This window comes from Zea mays, chromosome 10 (assembly GCF_902167145.1).
Source record: "Zea mays cultivar B73 chromosome 10, Zm-B73-REFERENCE-NAM-5.0, whole genome shotgun sequence".
NCBI lineage: Eukaryota > Viridiplantae > Streptophyta > Magnoliopsida > Poales > Poaceae > Zea > Zea mays.
This window is the reverse complement of record NC_050105.1, coordinates 143234519-143246082: the sequence shown is the minus strand read 5'-3', so window position 1 is coordinate 143246082 and position 11564 is coordinate 143234519. Positions and strand designations below refer to the sequence as shown.

Here is an 11564-nt window from a genome sequence, read left to right as displayed (position 1 = left end):
AACACAATAATCTAATTATGCAATACTACTATAATGTACCTATGTACGATGAACGAAAGTGAAACGGCCAAAAGGTACAATCGTCGGTAAGGACAGAATACGAAAACAAAATTAAACTCGACCAGATCAACTCAGTAACAGAGGTACCAACATAATTTGATAGATACTTCTGCTTCGTTTATGTTCCAATCTCAAACAGATCGAGTAATCAATAGGTGAATGCTTGATAGGTAGGCAGAGTAGGAGAAGATCCCGAGAGGGCACACCCCGATGCTGGTCGCTAGCGGGACCGACGATGGCGAGCTGGTGCTGCTGCCGGTGAGGCTTCTCAGTGGCCCTTCCATCCCAGAGCTGCTAGACATGGCGGCACAGCGATACGAGAACGGCCAACTGGGCGTGCTGCGGGTGCCCTGCGACATGGGTCACTTCCGCCAGGTCCTCGAGGGCGCCATGCACAGATGCGGGATCAGCTTCACATGGCTAGGGGTGGCGGCTAGGGTTCATTGGATTTTTTGCTGCGTTCTGGGTCGTGGTCGAGGTGGCCCGAGGCTGCGTTCGCCCCTGCACGCGATGACCGTGGAAAAAGTTTCTGCGTTCCTGCCCTGCCGCTATAGAGGACCGTACAATTCCAATAAACAAAATAGATCTAACGGCTGTGATGGACGGAGAGGGAGAGTTTCTGCGTTTCTGCTGAACGCTCTGACCGTACGATTTTAATAGATAAATAGATCCAACGTCTCTAAGAGACCTAAGAAAACTGGATCTTTTATAGTATAGATTATCTTCAAGTCTATCATACAACACTTGCTTGTGACATACTTATGGGTTTCTTCCTTATGTGCATGCGTAATATTCTGTTTTCTTGTAGAAACCCTTCTTTCATGTGATATTATCTTCTGTTAATTTTGATGCTCTGGTGTTCTCTGACTCTTTTTACAATGCAGTTTGTTGCAAGATTAACAGCAGGCATCATTCAGACATATCTAGAATGTGATCCTGAGTTTAAGTACTCAGAGGTTCTAAATCCAAAACGCTTCCTCACCAATCCCTCTACCCCAGCCCACAATGATGGGCTTGACAATGCAAATTGGGACCTCATATTGTACGTCAACTTGGAGTTGGTTAATAAGATGTCAAACAGAAGGTTATTCTTCTTTCACTTGGTGTTCGTCGCGCCATATTTGTTTGTTTCGTGATATTGAAGTGTACCTTGTTATTATTGTATCTAGGTTTATTGTCAAGGAAATGCTTGGGCAGGGAACTTTTGGTCAAGTAGTCAAGTGCTGGGACACAGAAACTAATGACTATGTTGCTGTGAAGGTGATAAAAAACCAGCCTGCATTTTACCATCAAGCTATCATGGAGGTTTCACTATTAAGAACGGTACGATAGTTCATTAGAAACTGAACTTCATTTGCTCAATAGGTGTGACTAACCATTAAGATTGTGGATGTACTTGCAGTTAAATCAGAAATTTGATCCTGATGATCAGCATAACATTGTCCGTATGCTTGATTATTTGTCATTTCAAAATCATTTGTGCATAGCTTTTGAGATGCTTGGTCAAAACCTGTAAGCTGACTTCTCAAAACCTTTTTGCCTAGGAGCTTCATCTTAGTTTTTTTAACACTACAAGCTCCCATTTCAGGTATGAACTGCTCAAAAGGAATCACTTAAGAGGTCTGAAATTGAAATATGTTCAAGCCTTCTCAAAACAGGTGACATCTGTTATTGTATCATATGAATGCCAATTATCTACTTCTATGTTATGAAATTGTGTTTGTTTATGTTTTTAGATATTGGATGCCATGGTTGTGATGAGAGAAGCTGGAATAATTCATTGTGATCTGAAGCCAGAAAATATCCTGTTAGCTCCCAGGCGAGTTACCCTTTTGATCATTGGAATTTTCCATCATAGTTTTTGGGTTACTACTTTAAAGAATACCGTAGCTTGACAGCGTAAAAAGATGAATTTTACAGCGTCGCAACAGCTGCAGCAGTGAAAGTTATTGATTTTGGATCAGCGTGCCTGGAGGGTAAAACAGTTTACTCGTACATTCAGGTTTTTTTTAACTTTGTAGATCATTTTTATTTCTTATTTAAGTAATGTTGGTTAACTGAAATAAGGTATTGATTCTTCCCTTATATTTTGATAGAGCCGCTATTACAGGTCTCCAGAGGTTCTCCTTGGCTATCCGTATCCTGTATAGCTACTGGAAATGTTTATCATTTCATTCACTACGGTCACAAAAACATGACGTTTAAGACAAGATTTAGTCAAACCTTAAGAGTTACAAGCATCAACAGCAACTTCTAAATCTTTTAGTTTGGAGACATACAGATCCAAGATCAAGCTAGGGCCTAGGCCAAGATATGAATGAAATTGCTACAGCTAAATTACTAGAGCCTAATCCTTCATTGTTCAAGTGATTTACTATTGATTTATTTGGCCAAGACCCGGGCTGCAGCACGGCCAGCTCAGGGCCAGTGTCCGCCACTGGAGACATATATGTGTAGATTTGTATTGGAAAATGATTACAAAATTCTCATAAATTTGGAGGATTTTTAGAACACATTATAGAAGTTGAATAGAAGATGTATAGAGAGTCAAATGTGTCAAGTATTTGTGACTTAGTAAAAGCTTCTTGGTCATTTTTTTGTGGAACACTGTTCACTTACTAATGTATATTTTTCAATAAAGTGCTGTCATTCTGCTGTTCTGGCTTTTTCTTAGGTGCAGTTGAAGTGGCTTTCTTGAACCTTAACATTTAACAGATATACTACTGCGATCGACATGTGGTCATTCGGCTGCATAGTTGCTGAACTGTTTCTAGGCTTGCCATTGTTTCCTGGAGCAACAGAATATGATGTGCTTCAGAGAATGGTGAAAATTCTCGGGCAAGTTTATTTACCTCTAAACTATGCATTTTTGCATGCAATCATATTCATGTTAATGGCTGCATGCTAATGCTTTATTGAGTCTCATGTAGTCAATCTTATATTTTTATTTTCTCCTTCATTCAGCTAAGAATTTAACACACCTGGGCATATACTTGCAGAGGCCAACCACCAGATGAACTGCTAAGGGAAGCTAAAAACACTGTAAGGTTTTTTAAACATGTTGGAAGTATATATGCTGGCAATGCGGCACCTATTGGTCTTTCTAGTGCATACAGAATTTTAAGTGAAGAAGAGGTTGAAGCGGTAAGTTTCTTGTGATTTCACCCAAAATGATTCTGGATCCTTTGGTTTAATACTCTGTTACTGTGCACTGCCTTACTATCTGTCCTAATAGCAGAGAGATTCCAAGAGGCAAAAGATGGGAAAGTGGTACTTCCCACACCTGAAGCTTGACAGACTCATATGTACCTATCCTTGGAACAATTCTGAACTGGCAGGTTTGTTTAATGTCTCCTTTCAGTTTCTAAATTAGAGTTATGATCCTTAGATTATGTTTTGTGCTTTTGGTATAGTATGCTTGCTCTTTGTTAGTCAGGTCAATCTAATTTTATTGCTTTGCCATATTTATCTTTGTTTTGTTATTTATTAAACATGATGTTTGTATTTTCTTAAGTTGTGTAGTTTCTTGTGTTAAAAGGATCATCTTTCGTTTTCACGTCATGTTCATTTGTACAGTATAGACTACCGCTGGAACTTAAAGCTACATAATTGAACTTGTAATTGACATTTTTTAGCTGGTTTCCTGAATATGCGAATGAAACTTCTTACAATAAATCTTTGCAAGTTTGATATTATGTTCTCAGGTCTTGCATTTTGATTCAGAGACAGAGAAAACAGATCGTTTGGGATTAGTTGATTTCTTGAAGGGACTCCTTGAATTTGATCCAAATAAGCGATGGTCACCATTGCAGGTATGGCTACTGCGATTGGCAGAATTTCATTTTCTAACTGTTACGTACACTCTCATGTCGGGGCTTTTGGCATGTCTAGATGTTTTATCCTTTTGACATTTCAGTATTATAATTTTTAATTGATTTTGCATGCACTACACATTCTACAGAATGTCAGGTTTTTCATAACAAGTCCATATTTAGAATAACTTTGTTTATGTCATCTAGAATTAACTTGATTATTTTCTGAAACCTATTTCAGGCTCTACACCATCCATTCATAACAGGAGAATCGTTTACTGGTCCATATGAGCCAATACCCGAGACTGCAAGAATTGTGAGTATGGCCTTATTTTCATATTTTATTTTGTACGAAAAAATATGCTTCTGTTTGGGGGGTTAATGTATATCTATAGCTTCATAATAGTAGGAATTACGGACATTGCCTCTTGAAACTATTTTGTGATGGCGAATTACGGCGTATTCCTTACGTATTCCTTAATCAAGGGTGCCTAATCTAATCCCACATGATTTGATATTCCTATTACTCATGTTCCTACACTGTTGCTAGTGGAGTCTGATCTTTGCTTATCTAGTGTGATAGAATGTAGAGGTTAGTTCCACTAGGCACTCCTTTTGGTGATGGGTTGTATCCCATCGTTGTGGTTTGTAATGACACTTATCCTATTTCCTAATGAAATAGGGGGCTCTGCCCCTTCGTCAAAAAAAAAAAATCAGTGCACATTAATATTTGCCTGCATGATGAGCGCACCTACACTCTCTGAGTATCTTTAAAACTAGTTCTGGAAAACTTTTTTTTGCTCATGTTCATTCAGACATTGATCCCGTTCTTCTCTCCCTAACTTGTCCTGTCTTTCATTTGTATTTTAGCCTGTTGCTCGTGCAGCAGCAATTGATCACAATCCTGGAGGGGGGCACTGGCTACATTCAGGTCTTTCCCCGCAGGTGATAGATGCCCTCTCATTTCCTGTTTCTGTGTCGAGTTTTAGAAATAATAACCATATGGAATCTTTCTTAAACCATTATGCCCCATACTTGAAACTTGTATAGGTTGGAAGTGTAAACAGATACCTACCTTTGAATAATGTCTACCCTCCAAAGGTTCCTTTTTCTTATGGGAGTAGTTATGGAAGCTTTGGTAGCCATGGCAGCTATACTGGTAATGCTGGTTTTGGTAACAGCTATGGAAGCATTGGTGATGCTAATGCTATCAATATGTATTACTCACCCTTAGGTTCTTCTGGATTAACGCAAATTGGCCCTAGTCCAGATGTTAGACTAAGGATGCGTCTCTCACATGATAGAGGAATTCGATTGAGCCCTGGTAGTCTTGGGCCTATGTCTGTTGGAGCCAGTCCATCACAGTTTACCCCACCGAACTACCATATGCAAATCCCAGCTAATTCTACTGGGACACATGGTTCTGGTTCTCCTGCAAGTGGAGTCATTCATGGTTCTCCGTTAGGAAAAGCTGCAGCAGTGGGCCCATACAACATGAGGAGAAACTTGCCAATGCCACCACATGATTATGTATCTCAGCATGGACAAGGGCGTTTTAGAGATGGTGTCAGCTTTAGTCATTCTGATGCCTGTGCTCAAGGACATACAGGCCACTCTCATAATGCAGCGGTACCTAGTTCTTATCATTCTGGTTGGAGACCAAAAATAGGTTCAAGGAGTGGTATTTCCTTGGAGGCCTCGTCTAGTCATGTGCCTTCGAAGGCTCCGTCACAATCATTTGACTTTTCAGCTTCATCGACACTTGATCCTGCTAATTGGGACCCTAATTATAGGTATGGAATACTCAAATTGATTCTTGTAGACTTGTATAAAAGGCAATATTTTTCTATAGCGTGTTCCATTTTGTAGTGATGAGTCACTATTGCAAGAAGACAATTCACTGTCAGCTGATCTAAGCAGCAACCTCCACTTTGGAGATGCAACTGGCCAAGACCACATCTTTGCTACATCTAACCCTGTACCGACAAACCAAAGGTATTGCAACCTAACTAATTTGTACTCCTCATTTTCCTTAACTAGTCAGAATATTTTGGACTTCTTTGCCTTTCTTTGTAAGACTGCTGATTTGTGCTACTGTTTTTGTTTACAGAGGAGATCAATTATTTCATGTGTCCTCTCAAGGAGTGAGTGCCCATTCCAGTGTTCTCATCAACTACGGTGGTTACAACCCTCAAAATTATCCTCAGCAAAATGCCCGTCCTCGTCATGGACAGCCAATTCTCCATCAGCGATATAATCAGGCAACTTCCAGTCCAATGCGGCCAATGGGAAGCCATCACAATGGGCAGCCTGCGTGGCCTAGTAGTTTTGGCATGGGCGATGGAGTGCCCTGGGGTAAGCTATCCACTCTATCTTAAAGAAATGTTCGGTTTCGAGAGGGAATGAAGGGAATTGGCAGGAAAACTGAACTCAAATCCATGCCAACCCCTCCCAATCCCTTCCGCGACGTATGGATCATTTCGTTATAGAGGAATTAGAATTCACTTAATAAAGTAACTTATCTAGCTTAGAATTTGACATTGCATTGCTTTCTAAAGTTCAGATATAAGACCCCGTTTGGTTCGAGGAATTAAAGATTAGTCTCTCTATTTAATCCTATTTAGTTCCTAAATTGCCAAACGGTGGGACTAAAACAGGGATTAAACTGTTTTAGTCTCTAGTCCCTTAAGGGGTGACAAAAATGAACTAAACCATATAAATTTCACTTTTTGCCCCTCCTTTATTTCAGTTGCGCTAATGGTGGAAAAATGCTAAGATGTATTTTAGTCTTCTTATGAATCATTTAATGCATTTTGAATACTTTTAATCACTAGAACCAAACATGGTAGTGACTAATCTTTAGTCTTCTAACTAAACTTTAGTCACTGGAGTAAAGGAACCAAACGGGTCCTAAGTCTATCTCAAATTCATGATGTGTAGGATGAGAAATGATTTTATGTATTAGTAGAATTTGTTTCTGCTTTATAACTTACATGACCCTCTTTACTCACTCTTTTATAGTAAAATTGTAGCACACATAAATATTTCCGACATCTTGCTAATAATAGTATACTGCTAATAATAGTATACAAATATATTTTGTATAAAACTGAATTAGCTTAATTGATATATGTGTAAATTACTATTATTAAATTAGAATAGAATAAACTGAATTAGCTTAATTGATATATACGTAAATTACTATTATTAAATTAGAATAGAATTCAATTTCAATGATACAAACCTTAACACCCAAATCTGCAGGAGGAACAAGAGGGCACTCATTTACGACAAGGAAGGATTATGGGAGCATCTTTTAGGGTGGAGTTGTGGACCGGAGGAACGTCATTGATTCATTGCAGGCGTAAATTATTTGTATCAGCGAAATTGGAGTGCGATGATTCTGGTTGATTGTTTTCGATGTTGTTACTCCATCCCTCCACTTGGTCCTTTGTGAACACACTGGATATATACACTATATGATCGGTGACATTAGCACTCCTTTGTAACCTTTTTTAGGAATCAGAAGTTTGGGTGTTCCCCTAATTGCTGACTGCATTGTGGCTGTACTGAATACTGTACCATTGTCACCGGTGTAATATGAAGGCGTGATGTAGGTAGACTAAAGGGCTCTTTGATTCGTGGCTAAATGTGTCATACTTTATCTAAGGTTAGTTGTTCGAATTAAAGAACTAACCTTAGTCAGAAAAAATAGTCAAAGTGTGGCAAGTTAGACAACGAACTAAACAGCAGAGCGTGCTGCAAATAACTTTTTTCGCTTTATACTATGCCTCTAGATATTTATTGTGAACTATAATATCAACATCACAACATCAACATAGCCATTTAGTCCCAAATAAGTTAGAGTAGGCTACAGTTGAAACCCAACAAGATGTCACCAAAAAGAAAAAAAGAGAAATGGAAGATGAAAAGCTTTTGAGAGCACTAAAAGAAAAAAGGTATAATCACGATTCGGACACGTGGATAGCTTCTTCAAAAGCACTTATATCCAAACATAACTTTATTGGGATATTCTATTACTTTAAGTCACTTTTGATTGCTTCCTCCCACATCAAGTTTGACCGTCCTCTACATCTCTTCACATTATTGTCCCATTTTATGGTGCCTCTGAGGTCTCCGGTGGACATGTCCAAACCATTTAAATCGGTGTTGAATAATCTTTTTTAATTGGCGCTACTCCTAGCCGATCGCATATGTCATCGTTTCTCACTCGGTCCAATCTTGCGTGCCCATATATCCAACATAACATATGCATATCTGCGACACTTAGTTCTTGGATATGTCGTCGCTTAGTAGGCCAACACTCAGCCCCATATAACATAGCAGGCCTAATCGCCGTTCTATAGAACTTGTCTTACAACTTCTGTGACACTCTATTGTCGCATAGGACTCCCGATGTTTGACGCCATTTCATCCACCCTGCTTTGATCCTATGACTAACATCTTCATTAATATCACCATCTATCTATAGCATCGATCCCAAATAACAGAAGGTGGCCTTCTTTGGTACTACCTGGCCTTCCAAGCTTACATCTTAATCCTCACTAATTGTAATACCGAAGTCACATCTCATATACTCGGTTTTGGTCCTGCTAATTCTAAATTCATTTGACTCTAGGGTCTGACGTCATAACTCTAGCTTTCTATTTACTCCTTCTCGACTTTCATCTACTAGACCAACATCGTCAGAGAAAAACATACACCAAGGGATATCTCCTTATATATCCCTCGTGACCTCATCTATAACTAAGACAAATAGATAAGGGCTCAAAGCTGAACTTTGATGTAGTCCTATGTTAATCGAAAAAATATTTATATCACCATCAGTTGTTTGGACGCTAGTCACAACCCTATCATACATGTTCTTGATGAGTGTAACATACTTTATTGGGACTTTATGCTTATCCAATGTCCACCACATGAGATTTCTAGGTATTTTATCATAGACTTTTTTAAGTCAATAAAAACATGTGCAAATCCTTCTACTCCTTATATCGCTCCTTATACAACAAAGTCCAAAATATCCTCTCCTTAATTCCTACTACCATATCCGAGACCTCCATGAGTCAGCTTATAACATGCATTTGTTGAACCTACATGACCACTGAGATCTCCTCCTATAAAAAGCTTATCATTGGTGGAATATAATATGAATATAGAAAAGTGAACAATAGAAAAGCTTATTTCTATCTATATCTACAAAGCGAACAAATTTAAAACCATGAGGAGTGACCATGTAGTAATCAGATCAAACAAACCCCCTTAAGAAATAGAAGCTTTTTAAGGCTCAGTTTAAGAATCATGCTCATCAGGGAGGCTCAAGTTTAACCCGGTAGATGTCCTTTTCAAAGTTGCCATCACCGGTGGAGGAAAGCCATTCTCCATATCTCAACATGGATAGGTGACTGTTCCCCGTAGCTAAGTCTAGAGGTGGATGATGGCACCTACAGATGTTGCCATTAGAAAGCATTACATGAAGTACTATCACTACTGGAATTCGTTTTAAGAGTGTTACACTCGGTAAAGAACACCCGACAAATATTTTATCGGTAAAGAGCTCTTTGCCGAGTGTTTTTTTCGGACACGTTATCTAACCCATCACCCTATCAATTTTAAAATTTCTTGAACCAAATACATATTTTTTGTGGCCGATAAAATTCGAACTCCCAACCTCTTTCACACACATAACCTCCTCTACCATTACACCGCTACCTCAATTGTGCAGCCGCGGTTCGTCATCTTCTCCGGCGAGGTTATGCCCCTCTGTCGTCGGCTTAGTTGAGAGAGAGATATTAGGATAATGATCTTTCTTAATTCCAACTCACATCTGGTTACAAGATTGTATATAGGTCCCTAGGCCTAACCGCATGGAGCTAACTCCTCCCTAATTCTAAGCATACAAACAACTCTTAATTCTAGACATACAAACAACCCTTAATTCTAGGCATGCAAACAAATTTATCTAGTTTCTATCCTTAATTCTAGACATGCAAACAAATTTATCTAGTTTCTATTCTATCCACTAGAGCCGACGGTTGTTGCCTCCTGGTCGCGCCGTTGCCTTACGTAGGACCGGTCGTACATGACACATGTTCTGGTAATGTATTTCTCATAGTTGTGATATCCCTTCTGTAATTATCATGTATGACTCATAAAAGACAATTAACCTTTGATTTTTTTGTTCCAGCTTTAATAGCATCAGTCGAGAATTTTTCTTTGCAACATCAGCTGATCTGCTTCTATGGCTAGGTCTTCTCTCTTTACAATATCTAGTTTCTTTCTTTCTTTCTGAATATAAATGTCAAACATTTAATTTTGGCAATTCTGTGAGGAGCACAAGCATTTCAGAGTTTCAGCATTTTTTGTGAAGAGCACAGTGTTTTAAAACTAATACAAAACTTTTTTTGTGGCGCTGCAAGTCCGCTAGATTGTCTTTCTATCTGCGGGTTGCTTGCTAGGGTTTACTCTATGGAGAGATACCATTGCCTATGGCAATAGCTCGCCCTTGACTTCTTTGAAGGAGCTATTTTTTGGGAAGTGATGAGCCGTCGGTAACCTTGTTTCTCTTGCACTTGAAGCTGCTAACTGTTCCCGGATAGGAAGCTCTCCTGCAATAGTTCATGGTGACTGTCAAGAACAGTGGTTCAATTGCCCTCATTCATTCTGAAGAATGGTGCTTCAGTCTTGGCATTTTCGGGTGAAAACGTGAAACTTACTGGTCAGCTGAAGGCTATAAACATTGTCGTGGCCTTGGACTGAGTTTGGCACCAAAAAGAGCCAGCGGACGGTCCGGCCCTAGAGCCGGACGGTCCGCGGTCCGGACAGTCTGCGCCTGTGGGCCGGACGGTCCGCGCCTGCGCAGAGTAGATTAGGGTTTCGAGTTTTGTGCTATGTTTGTTGGCTAGATTTGCGGAATTAGCTCGGAATCCAGTCATGTAAAGGGTCCAGCCCCCCTCTTCTATAAAAAAGTGAAAGTGCATTCATCCCTTTTGTGAGTTTTGGTGATTTGGATAACAACACATTTAAAGGTCTAACAAGTTTGCTAAGTGTTGAACAGGAAATTCAGTATGATGAACATACTTGAATAGTGTATAATGATCAGTGAACAAGGTTCAACACAAGGTCAAATAACCAGTGAGACAATGCAAATGGATATAATATGGTCTCTATATTGGTTTGGATATATGGACAAGTCCTGAGAAATCACTATGCATAAATATGATCATAATAGAGGTTGAAGTGATTAAGAGGATTGGTCAAGCCAAAGTGAATAAGATACGAGGAATCGTAAATTGGCTTGACCATATTACTATTAGTCCATATATGAATATATGAGAATCAAACTAGAGCTTGATTGATCTTAGCAGTTATATCTAGATGTCATTCAAGCAAGGTTCACAATATTGAAGAAATGATTCTCTCAATGGATGCTCAATAGGATGTGACTCAAGAATGGCTTGATAGGGTGAAGATAGCAAGGAAAGGACTTCGAGGAACTAAGCGAAGGTGAAGGCCAAGCGACGACTTGTAGACCGAGGTACCATGGCTAAGGTGAAGAAGAGAGTACTTGCACTAAGTCGATGAACTAATCAGCTATAAAGAGTTACAACATGTTGATGCATCAGTAAGGTGACTTGAAGCCATGATTTGAACTCATATATGGTGAAATGG

The 11564-nt window shown here is 39.3% G+C and overlaps 1 protein-coding gene across 1 annotated transcript; it reads left to right on the top strand.

The window, feature by feature from the left end:
• Positions 1-5818: 5818 nt before the first annotated feature.
• LOC100217185 (uncharacterized) lies at positions 5819-7496 on the top strand. Its single transcript, NM_001143545.1, has 3 exons — positions 5819-5867; positions 5983-6227; positions 7137-7496. Exons 2-3 carry the CDS (start codon positions 6084-6086, stop codon positions 7281-7283), a joined length of 291 nt encoding a protein of 96 aa, NP_001137017.1. The 5' UTR covers positions 5819-5867; positions 5983-6083; the 3' UTR covers positions 7284-7496.
• Positions 7497-11564: the final 4068 nt, after the last annotated feature.

Bases quoted from the DNA above. Each gene is read 5' to 3' on its own strand.
- LOC100217185 (NM_001143545.1), top strand. From the start codon at position 6,084: ATGCCCGTCCTCGTCATGGACAGCCAATTCTCCATCAGCGATATAATC. The intron at 6,228-7,136 runs GTAAGCTATCCA...CCAAATCTGCAG, and splicing joins GGGCGATGGAGTGCCCTGGG to GAGGAACAAGAGGGCACTCA.